Source organism: Urocampus carinirostris, chromosome 17 (assembly GCF_059441175.1).
Source record: "Urocampus carinirostris isolate Australia breed hairy pipefish chromosome 17, RoL_Ucar_1.0, whole genome shotgun sequence".
NCBI lineage: Eukaryota > Metazoa > Chordata > Actinopteri > Syngnathiformes > Syngnathidae > Urocampus > Urocampus carinirostris.
Window position 1 is genome coordinate 31,083,360 of NC_142365.1, and position 27,756 is coordinate 31,111,115.

The following is a 27,756-nucleotide window of genomic DNA, read 5'->3' on the forward strand; positions in this document are numbered from 1 at the left end:
TTCCTAAAGACTTACCCCCATTTTTATCATTTATTTCTTGCATAAAGTGTGTTTACAGTAATTGTTTTTCAAGGATACTGCTTTCCAAAAACGTCCTGTGATAGTCAAAATCCGCAATGTAGAAACCTTTATTTACTTAGAGGCTCAAGTATTGGTTTAACAAATAAGAGTACTGTACTTTATAAACAATTTCCTTTTTTTAACAAACAACTTCTGTTGGCCAGGAAAGGGCTGGGCTCCACCAGGCTGCACGTACCACAGGAAATGGTGCCCCTACGACCCTAGTGGTTAAGGGATCCATACAACCACCCCTCCACTGCCAAATTATAATTTTAAAAATAATCTTGCCACTTCACAGCACAACTGTTGGTGATATAAAGCATATTCTTCAGCCTTTTAGTTCTTTTGTGGTCCCAGAACGTCTTATTGACGTATGTGTACGTATGGTCTGAGTTGCCGTAACATCATTGATGCAGGCAGAGACAAACAGAAAAGAGGCGGGGCGACTGAATGCAGAACACAATGCACAATGGAAATCAGCGATAAGTGAACCCGGATACAGCAAAGGATTATTCTACAATAAAATAAGTCCCGCCCCCCGGAAATGACTTCAATTGTTGAAGTATTGGATCAAGACCATGTATTGGCAGATACAAAAAAAAAACCTTTATTATGTTTAATATGTGGGCCATGACTTCAACATTTTGCTGACCCTTGATCTGATAAGGTCTTTGGATGAAGGGATCAGGCAGTGTCTTCTTACTTTTGTCCATACAGGCCAAAGCAAAAGCTGTGATTCTGGGGGGATGAATTTCATGCAAAGTTTAGGACAGAAAAGCAGCATTAAGAAGTCGCACGTGAGTTGCCAACGCCTCATTTTACTTGAAGGCATCGAAACACTTTGCGGGTGTTTGTTATAGAGGTGTTAGCCCCAAACAAATGAGGGTCGTGTTGTGATTGGCCAAAGGCAAACAAGGTGGCACCACTAATGGCCATAAATGTCACTGCAACAGCCAATATGGAGAAGGTTTTGCTTACACGTGTATAGAAATAAATACAAAGCTATTAAAATTAGTTGTAAAATGGGAAATAATTACATTTTCAAAAACTTTAATGCTATCAGTTCAAATCTTTTCCTTCTTTGGTATACCAGCTCAGTAGCCTAGATGGTAAGGCGCCCGCTTTGAGACTGGGAGGTTCGGGTTCGCGCCCCGGCCGAGTCATTCCTAAGACTTAAAAAGTGGTCGGCGGCGCCCTCTCTTGGCTGCGGCTGCATCGGGTCAGATGCAATCGACATTTCGTTCTGTGTACATTGTTACACAGAATGACAATACAAGGAAATTATTATTATTATTATTATTATGGTAATCAATTCCAGAAGCAATGTTTTCCTTTAACATTTAAATTTTGGATAGGCATGCCTAAAATTTATACACTAAACATGCAATGTAAGTATGGAGGACCGATCCAGCCATTCTGTGTGTCGAAATAAATATATGTATAAATAAATGCATACAAATAATCCATCCATCTATTTTCTTCTGCTTGTACGGGTCGGGTCGCAGGGGCAGCAGCCTCAGCAGGGTAGATAGATAGATCGATAGATAGATAGATACTTTATTCATCCCCTAAGGGAAATTCACATTTCCAGCAGCATCCCTGAGCTGAGAACAGTACAATAATAAAGCCAAAAGAATACAATATACAAATACCCAGTGTGACGTGCAAATGCCCACTGTAGCGTGTTATATAGAGTAACTAAATAGTGCTACACAGAATACATATTGCAGTAAGATTCGGTAATATCCAATGTAGGTGGTGTGGTTTAATGTGGGCCTTTACTCTGCCGGGTGGAGTTAAAGAGCCTCATGGCATGAGGAAGAAAATATCTCTTCAGTCTGTCCGTAGTACAAGACAGTGACAGCAGTCTGTCGCTGAAACTGCTCTTCGCAGCCTCAGCAGGGTAGCCCAGACCTCCCTATCTCCTGCCATTTATACCATTCGACGGGATCCCTAAGCTTTCCCAGGCCAGTCTAGACATCTCCAGCATGTCCCGGGTCATCCCAGGGGTCTCCTCCCAGTGAACATGCCCCAAACACCTCCCGAAGGAGGCGTCCAGGAGGCGTCCTTATCAGATTCCCGAGCCACCTCAACTGGCTCCTCTCAATGCGGAAGAGCAGTGGCTCTAAACCCAGTCCCTCCTGGATGACTGAGCTCCTCACTTTATCTCTGAGGGAGTGCCCCACAGTTCATGACCATAGGTGAGGGTAGGAAAGTAGATCGACCAGTAAATCGAGTGTTTTACCTTTTGGCTCAGCTCCCTCTTCACCACGACGGACTGGTACAGGGTCTGCATGACCTCTCATTACATTCTACCCTCAATGGTGAACAAGATCCCAGGATACTTGAACTCTTCCACTTGGGTCAGACTCTTATCCGCAACCCAGGAGCCACAGCATGCCACACTTTTGCGGCTGAGTACCATGGTCTCGGACTATGAGGTGCGGATCTTCATCCCAACCACTTCACACTTGACTGCGAATCGCTCTAGTAAGAGCTGAAGATCATAGCATGAGAACACCAACAGCACAACATCATCCGCAAAAAGCAGAGACGTAATGCTTAGGCCCCTAAACCGGACCTCCTTCTCACTAAGGCTGCGCCTAGAAATTCTGTCCATAAAAGTTATGAACAGAATCGGTGAAGAAGGGCAGCCCTGGCGGAGTCCAACTCCCACTGAAAACAAATTCGACTTACTGCCGGCAGACAAAACTCCGGGCATACAGGGAACGCAGAGCCCAGACTGTGAATTACTCCATACGCCCAAAGCACCCTCTACAGGGCTTTCCAAAGAACCCAGTGGAATGCCTTCTCCAAGTACACAAAAACATGTAGACCGAATGGGCAAACTCCCATGCACCCACCACGACCCTGCAGTGTGTAGAGCTTGTCCACTGTTCCCCGGCCCAAACGAAAATCACAAAGTTACCCTTGAATCCGAAATTTAAACTTACTGACAGACCCTCCTCTCCAGTTCCCCTGAATAGACCTTAGCAGGGAGGCTGAGAAGTGTGATTTCCCTGTAGTTGGAACACACTCTCCGGTCCCCCTTCTTGAAAAGGGGAACCACCACTCCAGTCTGCCAGTCCAGAAATACTTGTCCTGATGTCATAGAGGAGCTTTTTGACCACCTCAGTGACTTCAACTCGATAGATATGAGAGCCCAACTCAGAGTCGCTTGGATCTACCTCCTCAAAAGAAAATATGTTGGTGCAATTGAAGAAGTTTCCGAAGTATTCTGCCCACAGGTTCACAGCGTCCCGGGTCAAGGTCAGCCAAGGTAGGCACCGACTACCTTACAGCCACAGCTTCGATCAGCCGCCTTCACGATGGAGGCACGGAACACTCGGACTCAATGTCCCCCGTCTCCCTTGAGACTTGGGCAAAGTTCTGCTGGAGTTGTGAATTGAAACTTCTTCTGACAGGATATTCTGTCACTAGACACTCACACTCACAACACACTTGGGTCTGCCGGGTCCGACCGGCATCTTCCCCCACCATCAGAGCCAACTCACCACCAGGTGGTGATCAGTTGACAGCTCTACTATCCCTTACTTCACTTAAGTGTCAAAAACGTGCAGGTCCGATAAAACAACTACAAAGTCGATCAACGGACTGCAGCCTAGGGTGTCTTGGTGCCAATTGCATATATGAACACCATTATGTTTGAACAGTCTGTTCTTTATAGACAAACCATTAAAGTTAGAGAAGTCCAACAATGATGCATCACTCTCAATAACGCCCCGCCAGGTCTCACTGTCATTGCCGGAAGGCAGCAGGTCAAAGAGGTGGTGGCCGGGGTAAGAAAAGTCCTCGATGATTTTTATCTGCTCTGCTGAGGTAGCGAGAGCAGGCAATTTCCTCCAGACTGGGTAGAGAGCAACCAATGCAGTATTGATGACCGTTTGAAGTTTTTTCTTGTCTGCTGCCGTGCAGCCAGCATGCCACACCGTAATGCAGTATGATCCTTTCCTTCTGAAGTCCAGTATGATTTCTTTTGTTTTTGTGGTGTTCAGTATGAGGTGGTTTTTCGAACACCACATTGTCAATGTCCCCAGCTCATCCCTGTACGCCGCCCCTTCAGAGATGAGGCCGACCATCGTAGTATTGTTGGCGTACTTAAAAATTGTGTTTGTAAGGTGGGTCGGTGAGCAGTCGGAGGTGTAGAGGGTGAAAAGCACAGGGCTCAGTACACATCCTTGGGGGGAGCCAGTGCTCAGTGGTGGAAGAGACGTGGTTTCAGAGTTTCACGGACTGTGGGCGGTTTGAGAGGAAGTCCATTATCCAGTGGCAGATGGCGGAAGAGAGTCCTAGGTGAGAGAGTTTCTCCACCAGGATCTTTGGGATAATGGTATTGAAGGCTGAGCTGAAGTCCAGAAAGAGCTTTCTGACATAGCTCGCCCGGTGGTCCAGGTGTCTCAGCGCGGTGTGAAGTGCGGTGTTTATGGCGTCGTCAGTGGAGCGGTTTGCCCTGTAGGCAAACTGGCGGCGGTCCAGTGTGGGTGGCACCGAGTCCTTGATGTTCTGGGACACCAACCTCTCAAAGCACTTCATGACCACAGGCATAAGTGCGACAGGACTGCTGACTTCTTGGGGATGGGAATCATGGTAGAGGTTTTGAAGCAGGGTGGGACAGTAGCCTGTGACAGTGATTGGTTGAACAGCAGATCAAACTACTAGGCTGGGACTACTAAAGCTGAGAGTACAGACGCTGCCTGACTTACGAACGAGATAGGTTCCGGACGATCGTTCATAAGTTGAATTTGTTTGTAAGTTACTTCAGTGTTATAGTTTATATGGAATGTATGTTTAGGGTTTACATAAGTATGTTTAAGGCTTGTATAAGTAAACATTTCATAAAGTAATATGCTCCACATAGATAAATAAAGTTAAGTTTAACTCACTTTTGAAAGATGAGCTGTAAGACTTCTTCCTCCGTGGTTGTTGCCGATAAAAAAGCGATCAACCATTTTCTCCACAGCATCAAGCTTGCATATTCCACTTTTATTTCAAATGAAATGACTTGCCTCTTCTTTACACTTTACACCAACCATATTGATTGGATGCACAAGATATTACTGTAAACAGAAAGAATAAAGAAAAATGTCTGTCTTAGCGCGCTAAAAATACAGTCTAGAATTTTTACACACAAACTAGGAAGAGGAAGCGGATTTCTTCTTCCGAGTGGATACTGGGTGACCTCTCACAGCACCATATGCCGATAGCGGCGGAAAGAAGCACTACAGTACTGTCCTGTACTCGGAAAAAGGTGCACACAATACAAAATCTAACTAACAGCAATGTCTGGATACTTTTCGATAACCCGAAAAAAATCTTATCTTATCAGATGTCTCAAAGGACTGCAGAGGATTACAATTACCCCATCGCCTGATCTTAAGCCAATATGCGAAAAATATGGCAAAACCTAATCATGAGGAAAAAAAAACCTTAAAGAGGGACCTCACAAGTGGTAATCCGCCTTCCAGGATGACCAGGGTGCAATAGATTTGGGGAACCGCACACAAACATAGTGAATATCAATAAAAGAGAACAATATGTAACATGTTAAAATACTGTTCTAGAGCAGTCCGAGGGAGCATTTGGTTAACATGTATTCGAAAAAGCATACCATTTGATAAAAATGTCCTAAACACTTGCTCCTTTTTTTGACACATTCAGCAATTTGGCGGTCCTGACTAAATCATCCAATGGGCCAGGTCCTGCCCACGGGCCTCATGTTTGACATGCCTGTGCTAAGCAGTATCACAATGGCACCCACACATGTTGCGAATGTTACTGCATCTGTGAGTTGTCCATTGAAATTTGCTGTTGCTGATCTGTTAGAATGGGAGGCTATGAGTTGGCATCCTCTGGGAAATTACACTCAAACTGTTCCTGGCTTTTGGGATGAATATCCTCTGCGTGACAACCACAAACACACACTCATGCACACTGACACAAATGATTGTCATATATTCCCGCTGGCATTAATATGTCTTCCTTCCCACAGGGGTGATTTACACTGCTGGCATCCTGGACTGCGAGAGCAGGGACTCTTATTGGTTGACGGTGTTTGCCACAGACAGTGGGGTTGTGCCGCTGTCAGCTTCCGTTGAAATCTTCATCCGGGTAAGATGAGTGCGTTTGGAACGACAATTGTGGTATTGCAACATTTATGTATGTATGGTTATGCACTCAGTTGCCAGCAATTTACTGGACAACAACAAGGCATCAAAAATACCTTGAGATGGCAACTTGAAACCTTTTTTTGTCCTGCTCAGTGTTTTATAATGGATCAGATTTTGATATGGCTGATGATTGATTTTTAGTGGTTCCACTTCATTGACCCATTGCACACATGTAATCTAACCACGTGACAACACCATGACACATGGTAGTAACCCGTTGTAAACAGTGGACGAGGCCTATAAACAGTAGACAACTACAACAAAAAGCTATACTATCCAACACCATTGGCAATGGTTAGACAAACATACATTGTGCACAAAAAGCGCTATTGAGAGAAATTTAGGACCGAACCATCCCATTTCCTACTAACATATTTACACATGCCAGATAAGGCAACATGACGTCACACCTAAGGGTCAATACAAGCACCTATAAAAATGAGCATTTAGGTAAACAAGTATTTTTTTTTTATAACAGAAATATTGCTCGCTATACGTGGGGAAATTCAGTACACGAGCAGTCCCAGGGGCTACCACTCGAGACCACTCACTGCTCATGACTGCTTACCGCCAGCATTATCATGTCCACTTTGCCCATGAAAGCCACTACAGGCAAAACATTTTTCTGTGCACGTTCATTTAAATGTGACAGTATGTTTGATTTTAAGTGTACAGTTCATGCTTACGTATCATCAACAGTATTCACTTTAGCTAAGATATAACTCAACAGTAATGTTAACATGTTGGCTTACAAGCCAAAATTAACCTACTAGTTTAACATAATTAATGGTTAACAGTGGAACGATGTGGCAGGTACGTCAGTTGTTGTTTGCAGATGACACAGCGCTTGTGGCTCATTCTGAGAAGGTTGGTAATGGAGTTTGGAAGAGTGTGTGATAAGCATAAGTTATGTGTGAATGCTGGAAAAGAGTAAGGTGATGAAGTGTTCACGTGATCACAGGAAATTGATTCAGGACTTTGTCCGATGGAGCGACGCAAACCACCTGCACCTAAACACCACCAAGACCAGAGAGATGGTGGTGGACTTCAGGAGAACCAGAACTCACCCGGTTCCTGTAACCATCAAGGGAGAATGTGTAGAATTTGTCCAGACCTACAAATACCTGGGTGTGCAGCTGGACAACAAACTGGACTGGACTGCCAACACAGAAGCTCTATGTAGGAAAGGGCAAAGCCGACTTTACTTCCTCAGAAGGCTGGCCTCCTTCAACATCTGCAAAAAGCTCCTGAAAATATTCTATGAGACAGTAGTGGCAAGCGCCCTCTTCTATGCGGCAGCGTGTTGGGGAGGCAGCGTCAAGAAGAAGGATGCCTCTCGTCTCAATAAACTGGCTAGGAAAGCGAGCTCTGTTGTGGGCAAAGAGCTGGACAGCCTAACAACAGTAGCTGAGAGACAGGCACTGAAAAAGCTGAGGTCAATCATGGACAATCCATCGCATCCGCTTCACAGCATTATCTCCGGACAGAAGAGCAGTTTCAGTGACAGACTGCTGTCACTGTCTTGTACTACGGACAGACTGAAGAGATCTTTTCTTCCTCATGCCATGAGGCTCTTTAACTCCACCCGGCAGAGTAAAGGCCCACATTAAACCACACCACCTACATTGGATATTACCGAATCTTACTGCATTATGTGTTCTGTGTAGCACTATTTAGTTACTCTATATAACATGCTAAAGTGGGCATTTGCACGTCACACTGGGTATTTGTATATTGTATTCTTTTGGCTTTATTATTGTATTGTTCTCAGCTCAGGGATGCTGCTGGAAATGTGAATTTCCCTTAGGGGATGAATAAAGTATCTATCTATCTATCTATCTATCTATCTATCTGATGGAGTGGGCATGGCGTGAGAAATAAGGTTGCAAAGACAGGTGCTGGAAAAAGTTGAAATATTTAGGTACTTGGATTGTGATTTGGCTGCAGTTGGTGGAATTGAGTGAAAGGTATTGCACAGAGTGAATCAAGGAAGCAAGGTTTTGGGTGCTCTGAGGAGAGTGATGAACAACAAGAGTATGAGCATGGATGTTAAGAGGGGACTGTATGACAGTGTAATTGTGCCGACTGTCTTGTATGGTGCAGAGACTTGGAGCCTGCACATTTGAGAAAGAAAATTAAATGTTTTTGAGATGAAGTGTTTGAGGAGTATGTTAGGAGTGACAAGATTGGATGGATTGAGAAATGACATTGTGAGACACAGAACTGTGGTAGGAGTGGAACTGAGCAAGCGTATGGATGAGAGAGTACTTGATTTGTTTGGACACATGGAGAGGATGGATGAGGAGCGAATGTTGAAGGGGATCTACAGAGCAGAAGTAAATGGAAGGAGCCCAAGAGGAAGGCCGCGATTGACGTGGATGGATGGTGTTATGAGAGCACTGCAGGAATAAGGTCTAAATCTAGTGGAAGCCAGAGCTCTTGTTGGTGATAGGAATGAGTGGAGAGGTTTTGTAAAAGGATAGTGGGATGTTTGGACGCGTTCTAAGGGATGGGCAGGGCACCTGTATGATGCGGCAGGGGTAAACCAGTGAAAGCTGTCAGGCGCTGCTGTTGAACAGAAGAGTGTTTTGTGTCACCCTCACCCGAGTGACATATCCGCTTTCTTGTGTCCCGTTTCATCTGGAGGGATGAAAGCATGACCAACTTACGTGACGAGGTGCCTAACTTGTTTGCGTGTTTGGGCATTTGGGTTGGCCATGGTCAAAACATTTTTGTCTGTGTTCTTTGCTATCATTTCCCTTTTTTAATTTTTTTTTGTTATTGTATATGTTTGTCTTGCTGACGGTCACCCCTCCTGACGGATATGACCAAGGTAGATAGATAGATAGATAGATACTTTATTCATCCCCGTAGGGAAATTCACACTTCCAGCAGTCTACCCTGTTGTTTATTAACAGATGAACATGATGCCCGAGGGGTGCTTGTAGCGAAGTGGATGACGTCACGCCAGTCCAAAAATTCGACATCCCTGCGGCAGATGGAGAACTTTTCTTTGCGAAAATCCAGGGATACACCACCTCGTGTTAGCAAGTCCGTCCGCCTTCTCTCCGATTCCCCCCGGCTTTCGTGTCTCTGTTTAGCGGCGTTGAAGCCGGATTGCTCCGGGTAGCTCCGGGTGGCTACACGTTAGCGTCCGGAATGCTAAACGTGAGCCACGTTTCCGCAAAACACAGCAACTGCGCTCCCTGTGCGCTTCGATGTTTTCCAAAAGCACTCGATGATCTTATTTGGTCCTGAGTTCGCATTTACCATGATTACGGATGGTACCGAAGACTTATAACGCCGCTAGCCGCTTCGCTAGCTCCGGCTTTTCCTCCACGATGGGCCCCTTCATCACGCCAGCACGAGAATTCTTAAGGGCACGCATTTCTTGTGCGTTAAAACCCATGTCCATAGGATAGAAGTAATCCATAGTGTAGGTGTCAAAACGGGAAGAAAAAACACAGAAGATAGGAGCAAACAATAAAACAACAGGGCAGCTGCTGGAAAAGGCAGCCGCTCGTGGCAGCGCCGCTTTGAAGATAGATAGATAGATAGCTAGTTTAACATAATCATTTTAGTTTACAAGTTAACGAAAAATAGTTGAGTCATAACATTTACATTTTGGCCTACAGCTAACAACTAACAACCACTATGAAATAGAGATGGCAAGCCGTGTATTTCACACCTAGGCTTTTAGCTCCAGTCTTAATTGCTCGATGAACAGGCTCTTGGAAGTGAAATTACCTGTTTGGTTGTGCGGACTCTTGTGGAGAATAGGTCATTTGAGCCGACACCAGCCCCCGCTACGCGCCCAGTTCTCTGGGTCCGACGGACCGTGTTTGGTGAGCTGGCAACGTGGACATTTCGAGATGTGGATTGGGGGGTTGATTAGTTGTTTGGGGTGTCGCGAAGGAACTCGTCGTGTACGAAACGTAAAACCTGTTTTTTGTAATGGGACAAACAAAGAAAAGGAAGAACAATGATGAGTAGATAATTCAAAAACAGGCCGCGGGAGAGAAGCTTGTCTCAACCCAAACGGGGGGGCATTAGTTCAGGAGGTAGAGTACTGGTTTGGGAACAAGAGGTCGCAGGTTCGATTCCCGACTTTTCTGTGTTATATTACAAAGTGTCCTTGGGCAAGGCAATGAATCCCTAATTGTTAAGCGTTTTGGGAGGTCTTCATTGATTTGAAAAACTGTATCTAAATGCAGACCATTTAAACATAATGATTAACATCTTAGGCCCGAACCCGGCCCACAATTCGGATTGGGCTTGGGTTTAAGATCTTACCTCTAGGCTGAAGGTGGCGGACAAACCCTCTTACCAGTTGCAAAACGCTCACTTGCTTTGGAGTTGTTACACCTTTCGTTATTAAATCAACACAAAAATATCTTTCCTTTTGCAGCTCGGACTCTTCAAGTTTAACGGCTGTTGGTGTGATCGCGTCGGTGGATTGCCGCCCCCTAGCCAATAACAGTTAGTGGTACTGGTGACGTTTCTCAAGGCCCGCTAGTAGACACAGACTCTCAAACCAACAACTATATAGAAAACTGATGTTCAGGATTTTTTGTGAAGGCCTCTGGGTAGATTTCTGAGCCAAGCACCAACTAATGGCTGAAACGTTATTGGTTAGATATGTGTCAGAGCCCGAACGTTTTCACACAAGCTTTATTTTACGGAAATGGGGTAGTCATGCGCGTGAACACAGACGCCAGCGTTTCGGCGCCGGGCGGAAAAAGTAAGACAGAAGTTCGGCGTGGAAAAACAGGAAGTCAGAGGCCGACAAGATCGATACCAGATACACGAGCAGATACCAGACAGACGGGGTCGATACCGGACAGGATGGGACAGACAGGATTGATATCAGATACACGAGCAGATACCGGACAGACGGGGTCGATATCGGATGGGACGTACAGGATCGATACCAGATACACGAGCAGAAACCGGACAGACGGGGTTGATACCGGAAAGGACGGGACGGACAGGATTGATACCAGATACACGAGCAGATACCGGACAGACGGGGTCGATATCGGACGGGACAGACAGGATCGATACCAGATACACAAGCAGAAACCGGAAAGACGGGGTAGATAGCGAACAGGATGGGAAAGACAGGATCAATACCAGATACTGGAAACTAGAGTCAGATATCAGACAGGATGAGACAGATGGGGCGGCTGTGGATCAGGAGGTAGAACGCTCGTCTTGGGATCAAGAGATTGCAGTTCGAATCCCGGCTCCCCCGTGTTACATGTCGAAGTGTCCTTGGGTAAGACACTGAACCCCTAATACCCCCAATAAGCAGGTTAGCGCCTGACATGGCTGCACGGCCGCTATTGGGAAATGTGAAGCACACTGTAAAGCACTTTGGGAAGTCTTGACTTGAAAAGCGCTATTTAAATGCAGATCATTTAATTTGATTTCATTTCATCAATACCGGATACTGGAGACTGGAGTCAGATATCAAACAGGATGCGATAGACGGGATCGAAACCGATACTGGAGACTGGAGTCAGATATCAGACAGGACGAGACAGACGGGAGCAAAACCGAACAGGAGACACAAGCAGGATACCAGACAGAGACAAAACACACGTCTTGCGGGTGCAGTGGTTCATTGACGGACTGACAAGGAGTGAATGAGAGCACTGAGTTGAAATAAGAGAGAAGCCAATCAGGCAACGAGCCGCAGCTGGCACCAAATGGGCGGGGCCATGTGAGGGCAATGGCCAACCGTGACATTTTGGGCCAGCAGTGAAAGCCTTGCAGGCCCCTAAGGGGCCGGTCACACAGCCGTTTGCGGCTGAATCACGGCTAAAATTTTCCGTTTTTTCTTTTTGCCCGTGGTTGCCCGCGATGGAAAATGCGCAAAATTGGCCAACACGCTGTTCATCGGTGGTATGCCCGCAAAACAGACGCCGGCGACTGTTCCGCTTCCTCATCGCGTCATTTCTGCGTCATTTTCTCGTGTGGACCACGGGTATAAAAGCTCCCGAGCCGGTGTTGTGCCCAAATCCGACTCCTACGCAACACCCCCACCCCCTCGCGTGAACGCGCATTCTGCTGCGATCGCTTTTGTTGTAAGCGTGCATTGACGTTGGTGACTTTTTCATCCGCGTTAACAAACGCATTTTGTAGAATACGATCGCACTTTATTGTTTAAATAAACGCGTTATATAGACTAGGGTCTCCCAATTGTTATAATTAGCTCGCTTTATAGTTTTAATAAGCGTTTTATATAGAATACGATCGCTTTCGTTCACGCGAGGGGGGGAGGATTTACCGTTCGATTACGTTCACAACAAAAACAAAGACGGAATGGTTTAAGTTGTATTACATTTCCAACAAATGCAAGACGAAGTGGTTTTGGTTATATGTTCGCCATTACATTCCCTAAAAGTGAGATAAAACGAGGTAAAAGTGGTTGTAGTAGCGAGGGGATGCAAATCTCGGCAGGGATGTATTTCTCTGATAACACCGGGCTGTAGAAATCATAACCGCTCAAGACACAGTCCCGTGAAGATCAAGATTTCAAGCTATGGCATCATTTTTATTTTATTATCTTGAAAAGAAATGTCAAGAAATAAAAATGGATTAAGACGAGGTCACTACGCTGACGGGGATCCATGTTCACCCCCTTGACGTCTCGAGCACAACTGACGTGCGCTCGGCAAATCGCGCTGTATATACGTGGAGAAAGGCGTTTGACTGTCACACGCGTAACACGCTAATTTCACGTGATAACACCGCGATACAGGCGCAGAACATGCTATTACCATGCTCCACCCACGATTACCCGCTGAAATTTCCCGTCCTACCCATGTGTAACCACGCCCTGGCCGCGGCCAGAGCACGTCGTTCCGCGTCATTTCCGCGTCATTACCTCGTGTTGACCACGTGTGCGGCACGCGGTTTAACACATGCTCAAACTTTTGCGCGCGGCCAACCACGTGTGAATTTCCGACCGCGAGTAAAGCACTGCTGCATCTCGTCTATATGGCGGTCTCTAAACGTTCAACAGCGCCCAACAGCATCCGCTTCACGGCCAGAAATTTCTGGCTGTGGTTCAGCCTTGATACGCTCGTGAAAGGCTGTGTACCCTCGCTCAATCAGCTCAAAACTTTTCCGCGCTGCCACCCGCGCGCGAATTTCCGACCGCGTGTTAAGCACTGCTGTATCTCGTCTGCATTGCGATCTCAAAGCGTCCAATAGCGTCCGCCTCACAGGCAGAAATTTCTGGCCGTGATTCAGCCGCAAATGTCTGTGTGACCGGCCCCTAAGGACCACCACTGTAAAATACTCATGTTATCTTACAATCTATGGCACAAAATATTGCCAGCATATCGTTTAATGATAGTTAACAAGATAACAACAGCATAAGATCAGGATATATCACTTGGCCGAAAGGATTTCAACAGCGTAGCATTATGTTACAAATAATTCTCTTTCATTGTGGGACGGACTCGTATCTGGAACTCAATAAATACTTGCATTCTCACTATGTAAATTTTGATTGGCACCCACTTGATTGTTTTTACTCAGACTCAAAAAATGACACATATGAAAGTGGAACGGCATTGTTGTTGTGCCTTTGGGCGTGATTGCTCATGTGCACACAGGCATATGCTCTAAAATGTGAAGTTTAATCAGACTCAGGTGCCCTTCAATTACTTTCTCGAGCGTTTCGCCTCCATGTTGCTCACGGCCCTTGCTCGTAAAAATTCTGCACGTGTGCACGTTTAAGCTGAGAAGAATCATTTGAAGTGAAATGTTGGTGAGACGCATAGAACACATTATATCCTGTGAAACAAGTAAATCCTTTCTAAAAAAATCTACATTTCACACCAGTTCAGCGTTTTTTAGTTTTGTTTTTTTAACTTAATGTTAGAATGTCTGCGGTAGGGGTGGGCAAAACTGGAAATTTTGGTTTTAATCCTAGTCAATGCATGGTAGTATTGATTGATACCGTTACAATACCGATACTTGTCATGATTATTGAATAATTGAACTTGAGTTAGTTCATAATTGTGATAAACTGCACATAGATTTTAGGCTCTAAAATGTTCAAATTTTTGATAAATAACTACAATGCGAACATTAACAGTATGAAAACATATTTGCATGCTTGTATTGTATTTGTTTAAGAACAAAAGCCAAGAAAGTCAATCCAATAAGCAGCAATCTCACAAAAATACAAACATTACAAAGTCAGCATGATAACTATACCTTAATTGCACAATATTTTCAAAATTGAGTGCAAATATTCTAAAAAAGAATGTAAAAACCTGTAAGAGTATACAAATAACTTCCTCAGAAACAGACCAAAAAAGCAGTAATGTAACAAATATACAAATACTATATAGTCATATCAACAAGTCACCAAGAATACCTTTCATTGCAGAATAATTTGAAAATGAAGTACACTTAGTGTAAACAATGGAATCTAAAAACCTTTGACATGATAAAAAATAGGTAAAAAACAAACATCAACAGAGTCAAACCAAAAAAGCAGTCATGTTACAAATATACAATCCTACTAAAAAACCTTCGTTTGCACGATATTTTGAAAATAAGGTCAGTAGTGCAAATAAGGTGCAAACACAATTGGATCTATTTGAAAAATGATCACGGTTCATAAATCCCACTGAGGACACTACTCTTGACAGCTTTCTCTATTGCTACAGTTCCTGGCTTGAGTTATGGTTGTGGCAACACCGGTCCATTCCTTGATGTTTTCGTATAATGTATGTATAGTCTTATGACTCAATAACAACATTATTATAGCGAATAATGAAATATAGTTAAAATGGGAAGACAGTATAGATCCCAAGACAATATTATCATTCCAAGTACTTGCTCTGTATCTATAACTTTGATATTTGGAACGATCCGCCAACACTAGTTTGTGGTCTTTTCAGGTGGAGGACGTGAATGATAATGCGCCGCTAACGTCAGACCCCATCTACCACCCGTCCGTGATGGAAAACTCTCCCCGGGACGTGTCTGTCATACGCATCCAGGCACAGGATCCTGACCTCACCGCTACACCAAGCCGCCTCAGCTACCGCATCACTGCCGGCAACCCACAGAATTTCTTCTATATCAACCCCAAAACAGGTTTGAAAATAAGGTTTACTTTTTGTTGACTAATTCCAAAGGTTTTTTGTAAACAAAAATAAATTAAACCTAATAAATTAAATGAAACCTGACTGGGATCGCGGTTCAAGTATCCCTTAACCCAGTGGTTCCTAAAGTTGGCAGTACCGTTGGCCGTGGGCGGTGGAAAGATCGGGGGGCCGGGGGGGTTCCTGAGGAAGAAGGGGACGGTAGGGGAGCAGTAGTCTGAAGTCGAATTCAGATGTTTGAACGTTTGTTTGATGATTTGTACACAACACGTTAGGGCTGCATGATTAACCGAAATCGAATCGACATCGCGATGTGCCGTTGTGCGGTTGTGAAACCGCAAATTACTGCGTTTTTTTCAAGGTTTGTAGTGAGTGATGGAGTATTGGCCAACCACAATTGTTACTGTTCGATTTTTAAAAGTCCTGAAAAATCAGAGGCAATTTTTAATAATAGCACAAGCCAATAAATGCGATTCAAGGTTTGCAAGAACCTTACTATGCCACACCCACAGTGTGAGCTCATTGAGTGTCATGGCAGAATCCGTAAACATTGTCCCAGAGTCAACAAACGAGAAGCAAACGAAGATTGCACCGAAGAAAGGCGGTACATCACCATTTTGGACCTACTTTGATTTTGACGACGCGTACGTGGAACTAGCTAGGTATTTCCTGGGGAGCCAGGGGGGCGCCAGCCTGCAAAAAATGAAATGAAATGATCTGCATTTATGTAGCGCTTTTCAAGTCAATGACTTCCCAAAGCGCTTTACATTGTGCTTCACATTTCCCAATAGCGGCCGTGATCTGTGCGGCCATATAAGGCGCGAACCTGCTTATTGGGGGTATTGGGGGTTAAGTGTCTTACCCAAGGACACTTCGGCATGTAACATGGACAAGCCGGGATTCGAACTGGGATCCCTTAATCCTGAAACGATCGCTCTAACTACTGAGCTACTGCCGCCCCAAAAGTTTGGGAACCATTGTCTTTACCGCTAGGGCTGTCTGGGCACCACTACCTGTGGGGTGTCCGTGCAGTCTAAGCCTCTAAAGGCAGTTTTTTTAGGGTAAAGGGTTGCTTCCACACATGAAACAGACTGGTTTTCATTTATACAAGTGGTAGAAGAAGCCTCCCGATTTAAACCAGATATGTCACCTTCAACATCAGATCACAATTGTTTTTCAGTATTAAGCCTGCTCTAGCTCTACACGCTGTGGTGTTTGCAATCATTTAAATAATGAGGCATTTTTTATTTAGAGAATTTAACTTTTATATATATTTAAAAAAAAAAACTCATTTTATCTAATCCATCTAATCGACTTTAAACATCCCGATTTGTGGATGAGTGTGTATACATGTTTGTGTGTGATTTATATGCTCCGAAAAGGCCCAACTGATTTCCCAGAAAGGCACCCCCAATAAATACCAACAAAACCTATTTACATGGCCTGGTGTTGGCGGGCATTCTACTTGGGCGAGGTTTTTGGGGCTGTGGTGTTACAATTGGTCATGGGAGAGAGAAGGTGCGAGTATAGGTTTTGCTAATTGTTGGTGAGATCTGTAGAGGCAGGGTGTCATTATTTGTTTTTTGAGTCTTTTGCTCAAGGCGACGTTTTTTCCACAGGCAGAGTGGGAAGCCATCATGCAGCTGTCACCGAGACAAGGAAAAATACGAATGCCGAGCAGGGGGATTTTGGACGAGCAGTACACCAAGTGATGCTTCGTTTGAGTCTGCATTGATCTTTTGTAGCCTCTAAAGTGCCTGAATCAAAGTGTCTTTTGCTACGTTTCATGCCAAAGCACCCCTAATAAGTACCACCCAATTTGACAAATATCACATTGGCCCAATTAGTATGCTCAGCAACGCCACAGGTTTATGTAACTCTAATTGAACTATGGCAGCCCACCAGATTCTTCCTATGCATGGGAAACACTGCATACATACCAGTGAGCTAACAATAATGTTGTGTGTAGTGAACAGCCACAAACGATAGACATGGAGATGGCCCCCTCCTCCACCCTCCTGCGCTGTTGTTGTCGTGGCGGGCGTTGTCTCTTGCTCATTGCCGCTTGTATCGACAACACGTCTTTTGATAAATGGACTTTAACTGCATGCAGCACCGCCTCTCGAGCAGGATCCTATTAAAGCAGCGGATGTCTATGATAGGCATGTTATCTTAGTGCAGCGGGACTTTTGTTTGTGTCGGAAGTCCCGCAACTTTTGTGGTGCTCTGCGAAACTGATTGATGTATCCCGTTCAACCCTGTCGCTTTGATTTGTTTTTAGTGTGTGTGTTTGTTTTTTGTGCTGCGTTGCGTGTTTGTGAGCTGCACAACACAAGATTGAAGCACAGTGCTTTAGGGCCACCAAAAATCTCACTCGCCAGACCCCCACAACCACCCCAAAACCACTTAACTATCCCCACCTTCTCCAGCCCCTACTCCCACTCATCCTCCACCTCGATACTTTCTCAGAGGGAGGGGGGGATAAGGTGCAAACACCAAGAGATGAGTGTTGACACAGGGTTCAAGACGAGGAAAAAAAAACCTCAGGTATTTGTCCTCCTAGGCTACGTGAGACTATTTTTTTTTTTTCAAAATCTCCTTTGTCCACAGAATGTATTGCAGCTACTTTATATAAAATGTGTATTGCAAAGACTGCATTTCTAAATGACTGTTTTTTTCCACAAATATTTGGAGATATCGTATTTTACGGTCTCTAAGGTGCACCTAAAAACCTTGAATTAGCCAGAATTTTGAAAGTTGAAAGTAGTTGTTCATGTTCGAGAGTATGTTTACCCCCATAGTAATAGAAATGTTAATGGTGTGTGAGAAAGAGTATTAGTGGTTGTGAAAGAGTATAATAGTGTATGTGAGAGTATAATTATCAGAAAACCAGATCAGACCAGTGGACCCCAGAGCATTCTTTTTAGTCTTTTATTAAGGAAGCGTTCAGGGCTTGCTGAAAACGTGAGGACTGTCAGACGTCAGCAGCAGCGCCGGGGAGAAAACTTCGGAATGAGTCGTCAATCGTAGTGCGGAAATCAGGCAGGTCATGTTTACCGGGGCTGGAGAAGAGATCAAAACGTGGGACAGAAACAGGTCGGATCGGAGACAGGCAAAAATCAGGTAAGCAGAGTTCTAAAGGAACGGGATATCGGGAGAAACACACAGAGTTACAAGAATGTACGCTCTGACACTTCTCTCAGGGCGCAGGGCGCTTAAGAGAGAAGTGCCAGCCAATCAGAAGGCGCCCACCCAGAACACCCCCCCCCCCCCCCCCCCCCCCCATGGACGGCTCCAGAAGTCCCGGAAAACAAAAACAATTAATCCAAGGGCAGGTCAACAGGTATTCTAGGAAGTCACAGAGAACAGAAAAACAGAAAAAATGCAGGTACTCCAAGGAAAAAAGTCAGAAGTCAAAAGTTAATCCAAACAAAGTACAAAAAGTATTCCAATACGTCACCGAAAAGATCCAAGGCAAGTCACTCGATGTCCTCGGCAGTCTCAGAGTCCTCAGGCACGTCACCAACAATCCAAAAAAAAAAAAAGAATAGACAATCCAACGATCAATAACTAGAGACATGGCAACTGAAAAAACAAAAAGGAGGAGGCGTCTCGGGTGCCAATGGGCTCTGGCGGACGGGCTTGATCCGAGAGACATGAAAGGTAGGGTGAACCTCATGAAGCTCAGCAGGCGGAGACGGACCGCTGAGGGATTGATGATCCTCTCCACTGTGAATGGACCCAGGAATCGAGGCGCCAGCTTTCTGGATTCCACCGTCAGCGGCAGGTCAGTAGAGGAGAGCCAAACCCTTTGGCCCACCTGATAGTTCGGAGCGGGCATTCGTCGTCGGTTAGCCCCAGTCGAGTGGGACTTGCCCGCCTGAAGGAGTGCTGTCCTGGCTTGTGCCCAGATACGCCGGCAGTCGCTGTCGCAGACAGGCAGGAAGCCTCCCCCTCTTGGCTGGGGAACAGGGGAGGTTGGTAACCATACAAGCACTGGAAGGGGGACATTCTTGTTGAGGAGCTGACCAGGGAGTTGTGAGCATACGCCACCCAAACCAAGTGCTTGGCCCATCAGAGCGCTTCCCGAGACACCATGCAGCGCAGCACTGTCTCCAAGTCCTGGTTTACTCGCTTAAACTGTCCGTTGGACTTGCGATGGAATTCCGATGAGAGACTGACTGACGCCCCCAGTAGTTAGCAGAACTCTCTCCAAAATCCAGACGAAAATTGAGGACCCCGGGCAGAGACAATATCCTGTGGAATGCCATGGAGGCGAAACACGTTCTGTTGAACGGCCTGGGCGGTTTCATTAGCGGAGGGGAGTTTGGGTAGAGCAACAAAATGTGCCATCTTACCGAACCGATCAACTATGGTCAGGACGGTAGTCATACCTTCAGATTCGGGCAACCCTGTTACAAAGTCCATAGCTATATGAGACCATGGCCGATGAGGGACCGGTAGGGGATGTAGTAGACCGGCCGGACGTTGGTGAGAGAACTTGTTCTGGGCGCAGACTTGACAAGCCAGTATGTCTCTTGCCATGGAAGGCCACCAAAAACGCAGAAACACAAAACTTTGGGTTCGCGCTACCCCCGGGTGGCAAGACAGGTGGGAATAGTACCCCCACTGAAGAACCTCTGAGCGTAGGGGCTTTGGGACAAATAATCGATCCTCGGGACAGCAGCTGGGTCCAGCTTGGTCTCGTAGCGCTTCTATTACTCGCCTCTCAACGTCCCATGTGACGGTTGCAACTATGCGCGATGCTGGGAGAACAGTTGCCTGGCTTCGGGGTTGGTCGTCTGGTTTCTGGAACTGCCTGGAGAGGGCATCGGGTTTCACGTTGCGGGAACCGGGTCTGTAGGACAGGGTGAAATTGAAACGGGCAAAAAACAGAGACCAACGCGACTGTCGTGGGTTTTATCGCTTGGCTGAACGGATATATTCTAAATTCTTGTGGTCCGTCCAGACAATAAACGGCACCGTCACCCCCTCCAGCCAGTGCCGCCACTCTTCTAGCGCTAGCTTAATGGCCAGCAACTCACGATCTCCCACATCGTAGTTGCGCTCAGCCGAGGATAACCGCCGGGAAAAGAAGGCGCACGAGTGCATCTTCTGGTCCTTCGAAGACCTCTGGTACAGAACGGCTCCAACTCCCACATCCGACGCGTCCACTTCCACCACGAGTTGCCGTGCGGGGTCTGGTACCTGGAGAATAGTAGCCGTGGAAAAGTAGGTTTTAAATTTATGGAAGGCCTCATCAGCTGCGGGGGACCACCGGAAAGCGTCCTTGGGGCTAGTGAGGGCCGTGAGGGGAGCTGTCACCGAACTGTAATTACGGATGAACCTTTTGTAGAAATTGGCGAACCCAAGAAATTGCTGGAGCTTTTTACGATTCTCCGGAACGGGCCAAGAGGTGACGGCAGATACTTTGGCCGGGTCCATCTGTAGCTTCCCTTCGGTTATAATGTAGCCCAAGAATGAAACGACTTTGGAGTGGAACTCACATTTCTCGGCTTTATCAAACAGGGAGTTCTCCAGGAGGCGACAGAGGACAAGCTGGACGTGTTTCTGGTGTTCCTCTCGGGACTTGGAAAAGATCAGAATGTCATCCAAATATACGAAGACAAAACATCCCGTAACACATCATTAATAAGGGATTGGAAGACAGCAGGAGCGTTGGTTAACCCGAACAGCATTACCAGATATTCGTAGTGGCCGGTGGGGGTGTTGAACGCCGTCTTCCATTCGTCTCCCTCCCGGATTTGGACCAAGTGATAGGCGTTACGGAGATCGAGTTTCGTGAATATCGTGGCCCTCTGTAGTAACTCGAAGGCAGAAGCAAGCAATGGTAACGGGTAACGGTTCTTTACCGTAATATTGTTGAGTCCCCGGTAATCGATGCAGGGTCGGAGGGACCCGTCCTTCTTCACAACAAAAAAGAACCCGGCTCCCGCTGGCGAGGAGGAGGATCGAATGATGCCGGCCGCCAGGGCATCCGATATATACTTGTCCATAGCCTTTTTCTCGGGGACCGACAGGGAATAGAGCCGACCCCGAGGGGGAGTGGACCCGGGCAGGAGATCAATAGCGCAATCATGAGGCCCATGGGGCGGCATGGAAGAGGCTTTTGCCTTGCTAAAAACCTCCCGTAAATGGTGGTTGCACTCCGGAACCCGGGACAGGTCGGGTGGTGTCTTCGGGGAAACGGAACTACCTGGTTGAGAGGCCGCGCGCAGGCAGGTTTGATGACAGTCCATACCCCACTCCAGTATCGAGCCAGAACGCCAATCAAGATGTGGGTTATGTTGGACCAACCAGGGGTGACCCAGAACTATAGGTTGACCCGGGGAGTGCAGCAGATGAAAACAAATTTTCTCTCGGTGGTGACCGGACAGTCTTAATTCGACGGGCAGCAATATTTGTGAAACGGTGCCCAGCGAGTGACCATCTAACGCTTGTGCCCAGACAATTTTACAGGTATCCCTAGCTTGCAGGCGAGGCACAGATCGAGAATGTTTACCTCGGCGCCCGAGTCAATCAGGGCCGGAAATGTCTGAGCAGAATCGAAGAGGTAGAGATCAGCCAGGATAACGGGTCTCGCGTTCTTGGGAGCTGATACAAAGGCTGAGCTCAATCGAACGCCCCCTATGTCCGACGAGCGTTGGCTTTTACCGGGCAGGTGGCCACGTGATGTACCTTGCCGCCGCAGTACAAGCATAATTGTTCGACGTACCTTCGCTGGCGTTCCTCGGGGGAAAGAGAGACCCGGCCCATCTTCATTTTCTCTACGATGGGGGATGCTGGGACCCGGGGGTTCGGAACGTTACCCTCTTCTTGAGTCGGGCGGGTAAGGACTCGGTTTGGACCTCCCCGTTCCCATCGTCTTGCCTGAACCCGACGGTCGATCCGGGCGGTTAATTCTATCGCCTCATCAAGCGTAGCCGGGGAAGCATGTGACACCAACTCATCTTTAAGATAGTCCGCTAAACTATGCAAATAGGCGTCGACCAGCGCCTCCTCATTCCAGTGACTTTGGGCCGCGAGAATATGAAAGTCAATTGCATAGTCAGCTATTGTGCGCCTTCCCTGGTGAACGTTCAGAAAGGCGAGCTCTTCCCATGAGGTGGTTTATGACGAACGCCACTTTCGCCGTGCTTCGGTCGCGAAGTTGCGGGGCTGGAGATTGAAAATCAACCGGCAGTTTACTAAGAACGGGCGCATCTGGGCGGGATCCCCACAAATCTTCTCTGGCTCGCCGAATGGATCTGGAGAGGCCGGGGTCGGAATTCAGCGCCGGGTGCTCGAAGAGCGTTGTCGGTGTTGGGCTCCGATGAAGTGGCTCTTTGGGCCATTCTTTCAAAGAGGTTGGAGCAACTCTGGTGTTGTTGAGCCAGCTCGTGCTGGTGCTGGCGGACTTGCCGAGTCAGGCTGGCCACTTCAGAGGCGACTCGCCGTAACACACCTACGGCATGGTGAAGACGCTGGAGTGCGCCATGCTGGTCCTCGCTTCCGTGGTTGTCAGGGGGCAAAGGAACGAACGCGGGATTAATTCTTGTCAGAGCGTTCTATCAGAAAACCAGAACAGACCAGTGGACCCCAGAGCATTCGTTTTAGTCTTTTATTAAGGAAGCGTTCAGGGCTTGCTGAACGTGATGACCGTCAGACGTCAGCAGCGGCGCCGGGGAGATAACTTCGGAATGAGTCGTCAATCGTAGTGCGGAAATCAGGCAGGACGTGTTTACCGGGCCTGGAGAAGAGATCAAAACGTGGGACGGAAACAAGTCGGATTGGAGGCAGGCAAAAATCAGGATATCGGGAGAAACACACAGAGTTACAAGAATGTACGCTCTGACACTCCTCTCAGGGCGCAGGGCGCTTAAGAGAGGAGTGCCAGCCAATCAGAAGGCGCCCACCCAGGCGCCACATGATTGCTCCAGGTGATTTGAGTTAGTAATCATGACAATAATTGTATGTGTGAGAGAGAATAATAGTCAAGTCATATTTATTTATGAAGCCCTTAATCACAAAAATGTTTAAAGGACTAAACAGGATTACAATTACACCATCGCCTGATCGTTATCCAACATGTGGGCAAGGAAAAACTCAAAACTTCAGCGTGAGGAAAAAGGAAACCTTGAGAAGGGGCCTCACAAGTGGTTATCCCTCTTCTAGGATGACCAGGGTGGAAAAGATTTAGCATTGGGTCACAGTACACAAATTTGAGAGATAAGAGGGCGCAAGTCCATGCAAACATTTGTATGACAGTAAGAGAACCTTAAAGTCAAGTCCAGTCACATTTATTTATATAGCCCTTAATCACAAAAATGTCTCAAAGGACTGCACAGGATTACAATTACACCATTACCTGATCTTAAAGCAATATGCGGACAAGGAAAAACTCAAAACCTCAGCGTGAGAAAAAAAAAACCCTGAGAAGGGGCCTCACGCCCCCAGCCTGTAAATTAGTCCAGAAAGTCCATGATGGCAATGAGTAGCTTCCCATCTCTGCCAGCTGGTCAATGCAGGCGTTGCATGCTTCAGGTCAGACGCTGGTCCGTTGACTCATCTCAAATCGTCCTTCTCCTTCGTATCACCTCCAGCCAGGCAGCCGGAAAAAGACAATACAAAATATCATACGCTTTTGAATAGAAGTGTGTCTTAAGTTGAGATTTAAAAACTTTAAGTCACATCTTAAGTGGACTGGGAGTCAGTGCAAGTTGGCCAATACAGGACTAATGTGCTCAAACCTTTTTGTCTTAGTCAAGAGTCTCGCTGCCGCAATATGAACCAGCTGCAAACTTTTGATGCTAGACATCGGGAGACCAGAATGCAATACAGTACCGTAATAAAAACGAGAAGAAATAAACGCATGAATTAGAACCTCTGCATCTGATTATGACAGCATCGAATGAATCTTCGCAATATTACGGAGGTGGAAGAAGCTGTTCTAGTAATGTTTTTCATGTGTAACTGAAACGACAGATTAGGATCAAATATAACACCTAGACTTTTGACCGAGTCACTATGGGTGCAATTACATTTGTCTAGTACAGGGCAGTGTTTGAAAATAACTCACGGCAATGAGCTGGACCGATAATCAACATTTCAGTTTTTTTTGGGTTGATGCACAAAAAACTAAGTGACATCCATCTTTTTATCTTAGTAAGGCAAGCCTCCATATTTCTACAACTTAACTGTCCAGTTGTCTCCAGTGGCAGACACAGCTGTGTGTCATCTGCATAGCAATGGAAACTAATATAATATTTGTGGATAATATCACCAACCGGAAGCATAAAAAATACTAAAAAGAAGGTGGCCAAGTACAGAGCCCTGTGGGGACATTTAGAGGTCATATTGCCGTAATTAACACATTGCGACCTGTCTGACAGGTAGGACCTAAACCACAAGAGTACAGTTCCTTGGATAACGATGAATTCCAGACGAACAAGTAATATGTTGTGGTCGAAAAGCAGCACTGAGATCCAGCAGCAGTAACATTGACGAGGCACTGGAATCTATTGCTTAGAGGAGATCATTTGTTACTTTGGCCAGGGCTGTCTCAGTAGAGTGATTTGCCCTAAATGCTGACTGGACAGTTTCAAAGAGATTATTTTCCGACATAAAGTCATTTAGCTGCTGTGCGACGACCTTTTCTAGATATTTTGCATAAAATGGCAGATTTGACACTGGTCTATAATTACCTAGGCTTTCCGGGTCAAGGTTAGGTCGCTTAAGCGTTGGTTTAATGACAGCAGACTTGAAGGCTACCGGAACAATACCCGAGGATAGCGATATATTCATAATATTTAAAACTCAAGGTACGAAGAGCCCAAACAGATCTTTCACCAGTAGAGCTGGAAACGGATCAAGCAGCCAAGCAGTTTGTTTGGCCCTACTGACCATCTGTGTAAGACTACCAAGGGACAAAACATTAAAACTGGACAACGTTTCTGAACAGCCGCCGACACGGTCCTGACCTAAAACCTCTGCATCTTTAAGGTAGGACGGAGTTGCAGAGCGTTCATTTAAAATTTCATTCCGGATGAATTGACTCTTTTTATTAAAAAATACCATAGTTATTTGCAGAATAAGTAGAACTGTTTGGGTTAAGTTGCTTTCTAGTAAGTTTTGCCATTGTGTCAAACAAAAATTTCGGATTATTTTTGTGTGTAACAAGAATCTTAGAGAAAAACAATGCTTAAGGTGAGGCAAGAGCTACTTTATTTTTCACCAAGCTGTCACACCAGGCCAGTCGGAAGACCTCCGGCCTTGTAGTGCGCCATAAAAGTCATTCTCGCCGTCGGGGAATCGAACCCTGGTCTTCCACGTGACAGGCAGAGATACTGATCCACTATACTCACGAGGACTGTATGTGTATGTGGGGGAGTATACTACTGTTTGTGCATGGGTATAACTGTGTCTATAAGAGTATAGTTATGCATGTGTGAAAGGATGACATTAATGTGAGAGCAAGTATGATTTATTTCTTAAATGGCCTCTCATACTGTATGTACAGTACACACATGTCGACATGTTGTGTATGTTGTGAGTGACTGTGTGTTGTTTATCAAATTGTGTGAAACTCAGCAATACCAATCATTTTGCTTTAATTTTGCCACCATCAAGATTTTTTTTATTGACTTTCGTTCTAATGTTGTTTTAATTCCCATCCAATTATTAATATCGACAGTTTTTAATACATAAAAATCACAACCCCCAAACACCACTAAATATGTCTAACAGTAATGCAGGTCAATATATTGCTGATACAGACTTTATTAGATTTATGTGGAGGATTAGGAAGTAAATATTCGCCTGCCGTACGGAACACCACTAGAATGTTAGTGCAAGCACGAGTCAGAGTTTTTTCATAATTTCTGCTGTGTAGTAGAGAGACCTAGTAGAGGGTGCAGCTTTTTCCCAAGATGTATTTTTACATTCTATACAGAAAGTGTGAGTGTTGCGAGAATATTTATCCATTCGTTCCTTTCCCAACCGCTTATCCTAATTAAGCCATTTCTATTCATACATAAACTACATTTTTAATGGCTCTGAGGGCCAGATATGATTGTGCCCAATGAACTCTGCCTTGAAAGGGGACATGTGACCAAAATAGAAAAAAGCCTTTCTGTTTGACACACCCTCAAACTGACCCAGTTCAAAACGGAAGTTTATGAACACATGCAATATTGAATAATGCAAAAATAATCTGTGTTTTCTTAATAATGTTTGTGTTGAGATTGAACTTCACTAGACACTCAATGGATTTTTGAATTCGCAAAAAGAACTGGGAGAGGGGCTCCTCCCAGCCCCCTGTTTTCATTATTAACAGCCTTAAAGGGTGTGGCATCAAAGGACAGCAGCATGATTGACCAAAAGCGACAATAATGTAATAGTCAACATAACAAAAATAGCTGTACAAAAGTTGTCAAAATAAAAAACTAACTTCCTATGAAGTCTCATTTCAATGTCTCTTCTAAAAGAACAAACTTTCTCAATTTTATGAGATGATACAGATGCAGATCCTCAACTTTTAAGTAGCCATTAAGGCCAATATATCTATACCACCATTACATAAAATTCCATTTCTCCTTTCATTAATAAACAAACCTTTACGCATTAAATAAAAAACAATTTTTATTTGAATGATAAGATAGATAGATAGATAGATAGATAGATAGATAGATAGATACTTTATTATAAGTAAAATACATGAACTATCATATACATTTATGCTTTTTTTAAATACTTTGTTTTTTTTAAATACTCACAGATAGAAAAATTTGTATTCATTGTACATAATATGAGCTCAGAGGGAGCTGACATGATTGTCCGCCATTTTGTTGCGTAGGTATCCCCAAAACCAAAGTGAAAGGCTAGGCAAAAAAATGAAAAGGGCAGTATGCAGGGGACACCCTGAACTGGTTGCCAGCCAATCACAAGACACACAGAGACAGACAACTCACTCGCTTATTCACACCTAGGGGCAATTTAAACCTGACATGCATGTACTTGGAATGTTGGAGCAAGCCAGAGTGCCCAAAGAAAACCCATGCAGGCACGGGGAGAACATGCAACCTCACATAGGAAAGCTGGTAGCTGGATTTGAACCCACAAAATCAGAACTGTGCCACGTACGTGCTAACCACTCAGCTGCTCGCGTAGCATAACATACAAATAGATTATATTACACATTGTTTTTTAATAAAAATGTAGATTTTAAATTAATCAAAATTACAAACTTTATTCTCTGTGTGTAAAATGGCTCATCCGCACAAGTACCAAGATCTTAAAATAAAGTGGACATCAGTATCAATATTGTATCAATACCCTGCTATCCTTAGATATCTCCACATAATTTTATGTACCCT

The 27,756-nt window shown here is 45.3% G+C and overlaps 1 protein-coding gene across 2 annotated transcripts in view; it reads left to right on the forward strand.

Annotated features, from left to right (window-relative positions):
* Positions 1-27,756, forward strand: part of fat3b (FAT atypical cadherin 3b) — a 196,898-nt gene that overhangs the window by 32,881 nt on the left and 136,261 nt on the right. For both annotated transcript variants that reach the window (XM_088321825.1, XM_088321826.1), the window contains exons 6-7: positions 6,071-6,189; positions 15,176-15,374. In XM_088321825.1, coding sequence (XP_088177951.1) covers positions 6,071-6,189; positions 15,176-15,374 — 318 coding nt within the window. The remainder of the gene's footprint in view (positions 1-6,070; positions 6,190-15,175; positions 15,375-27,756) is intronic.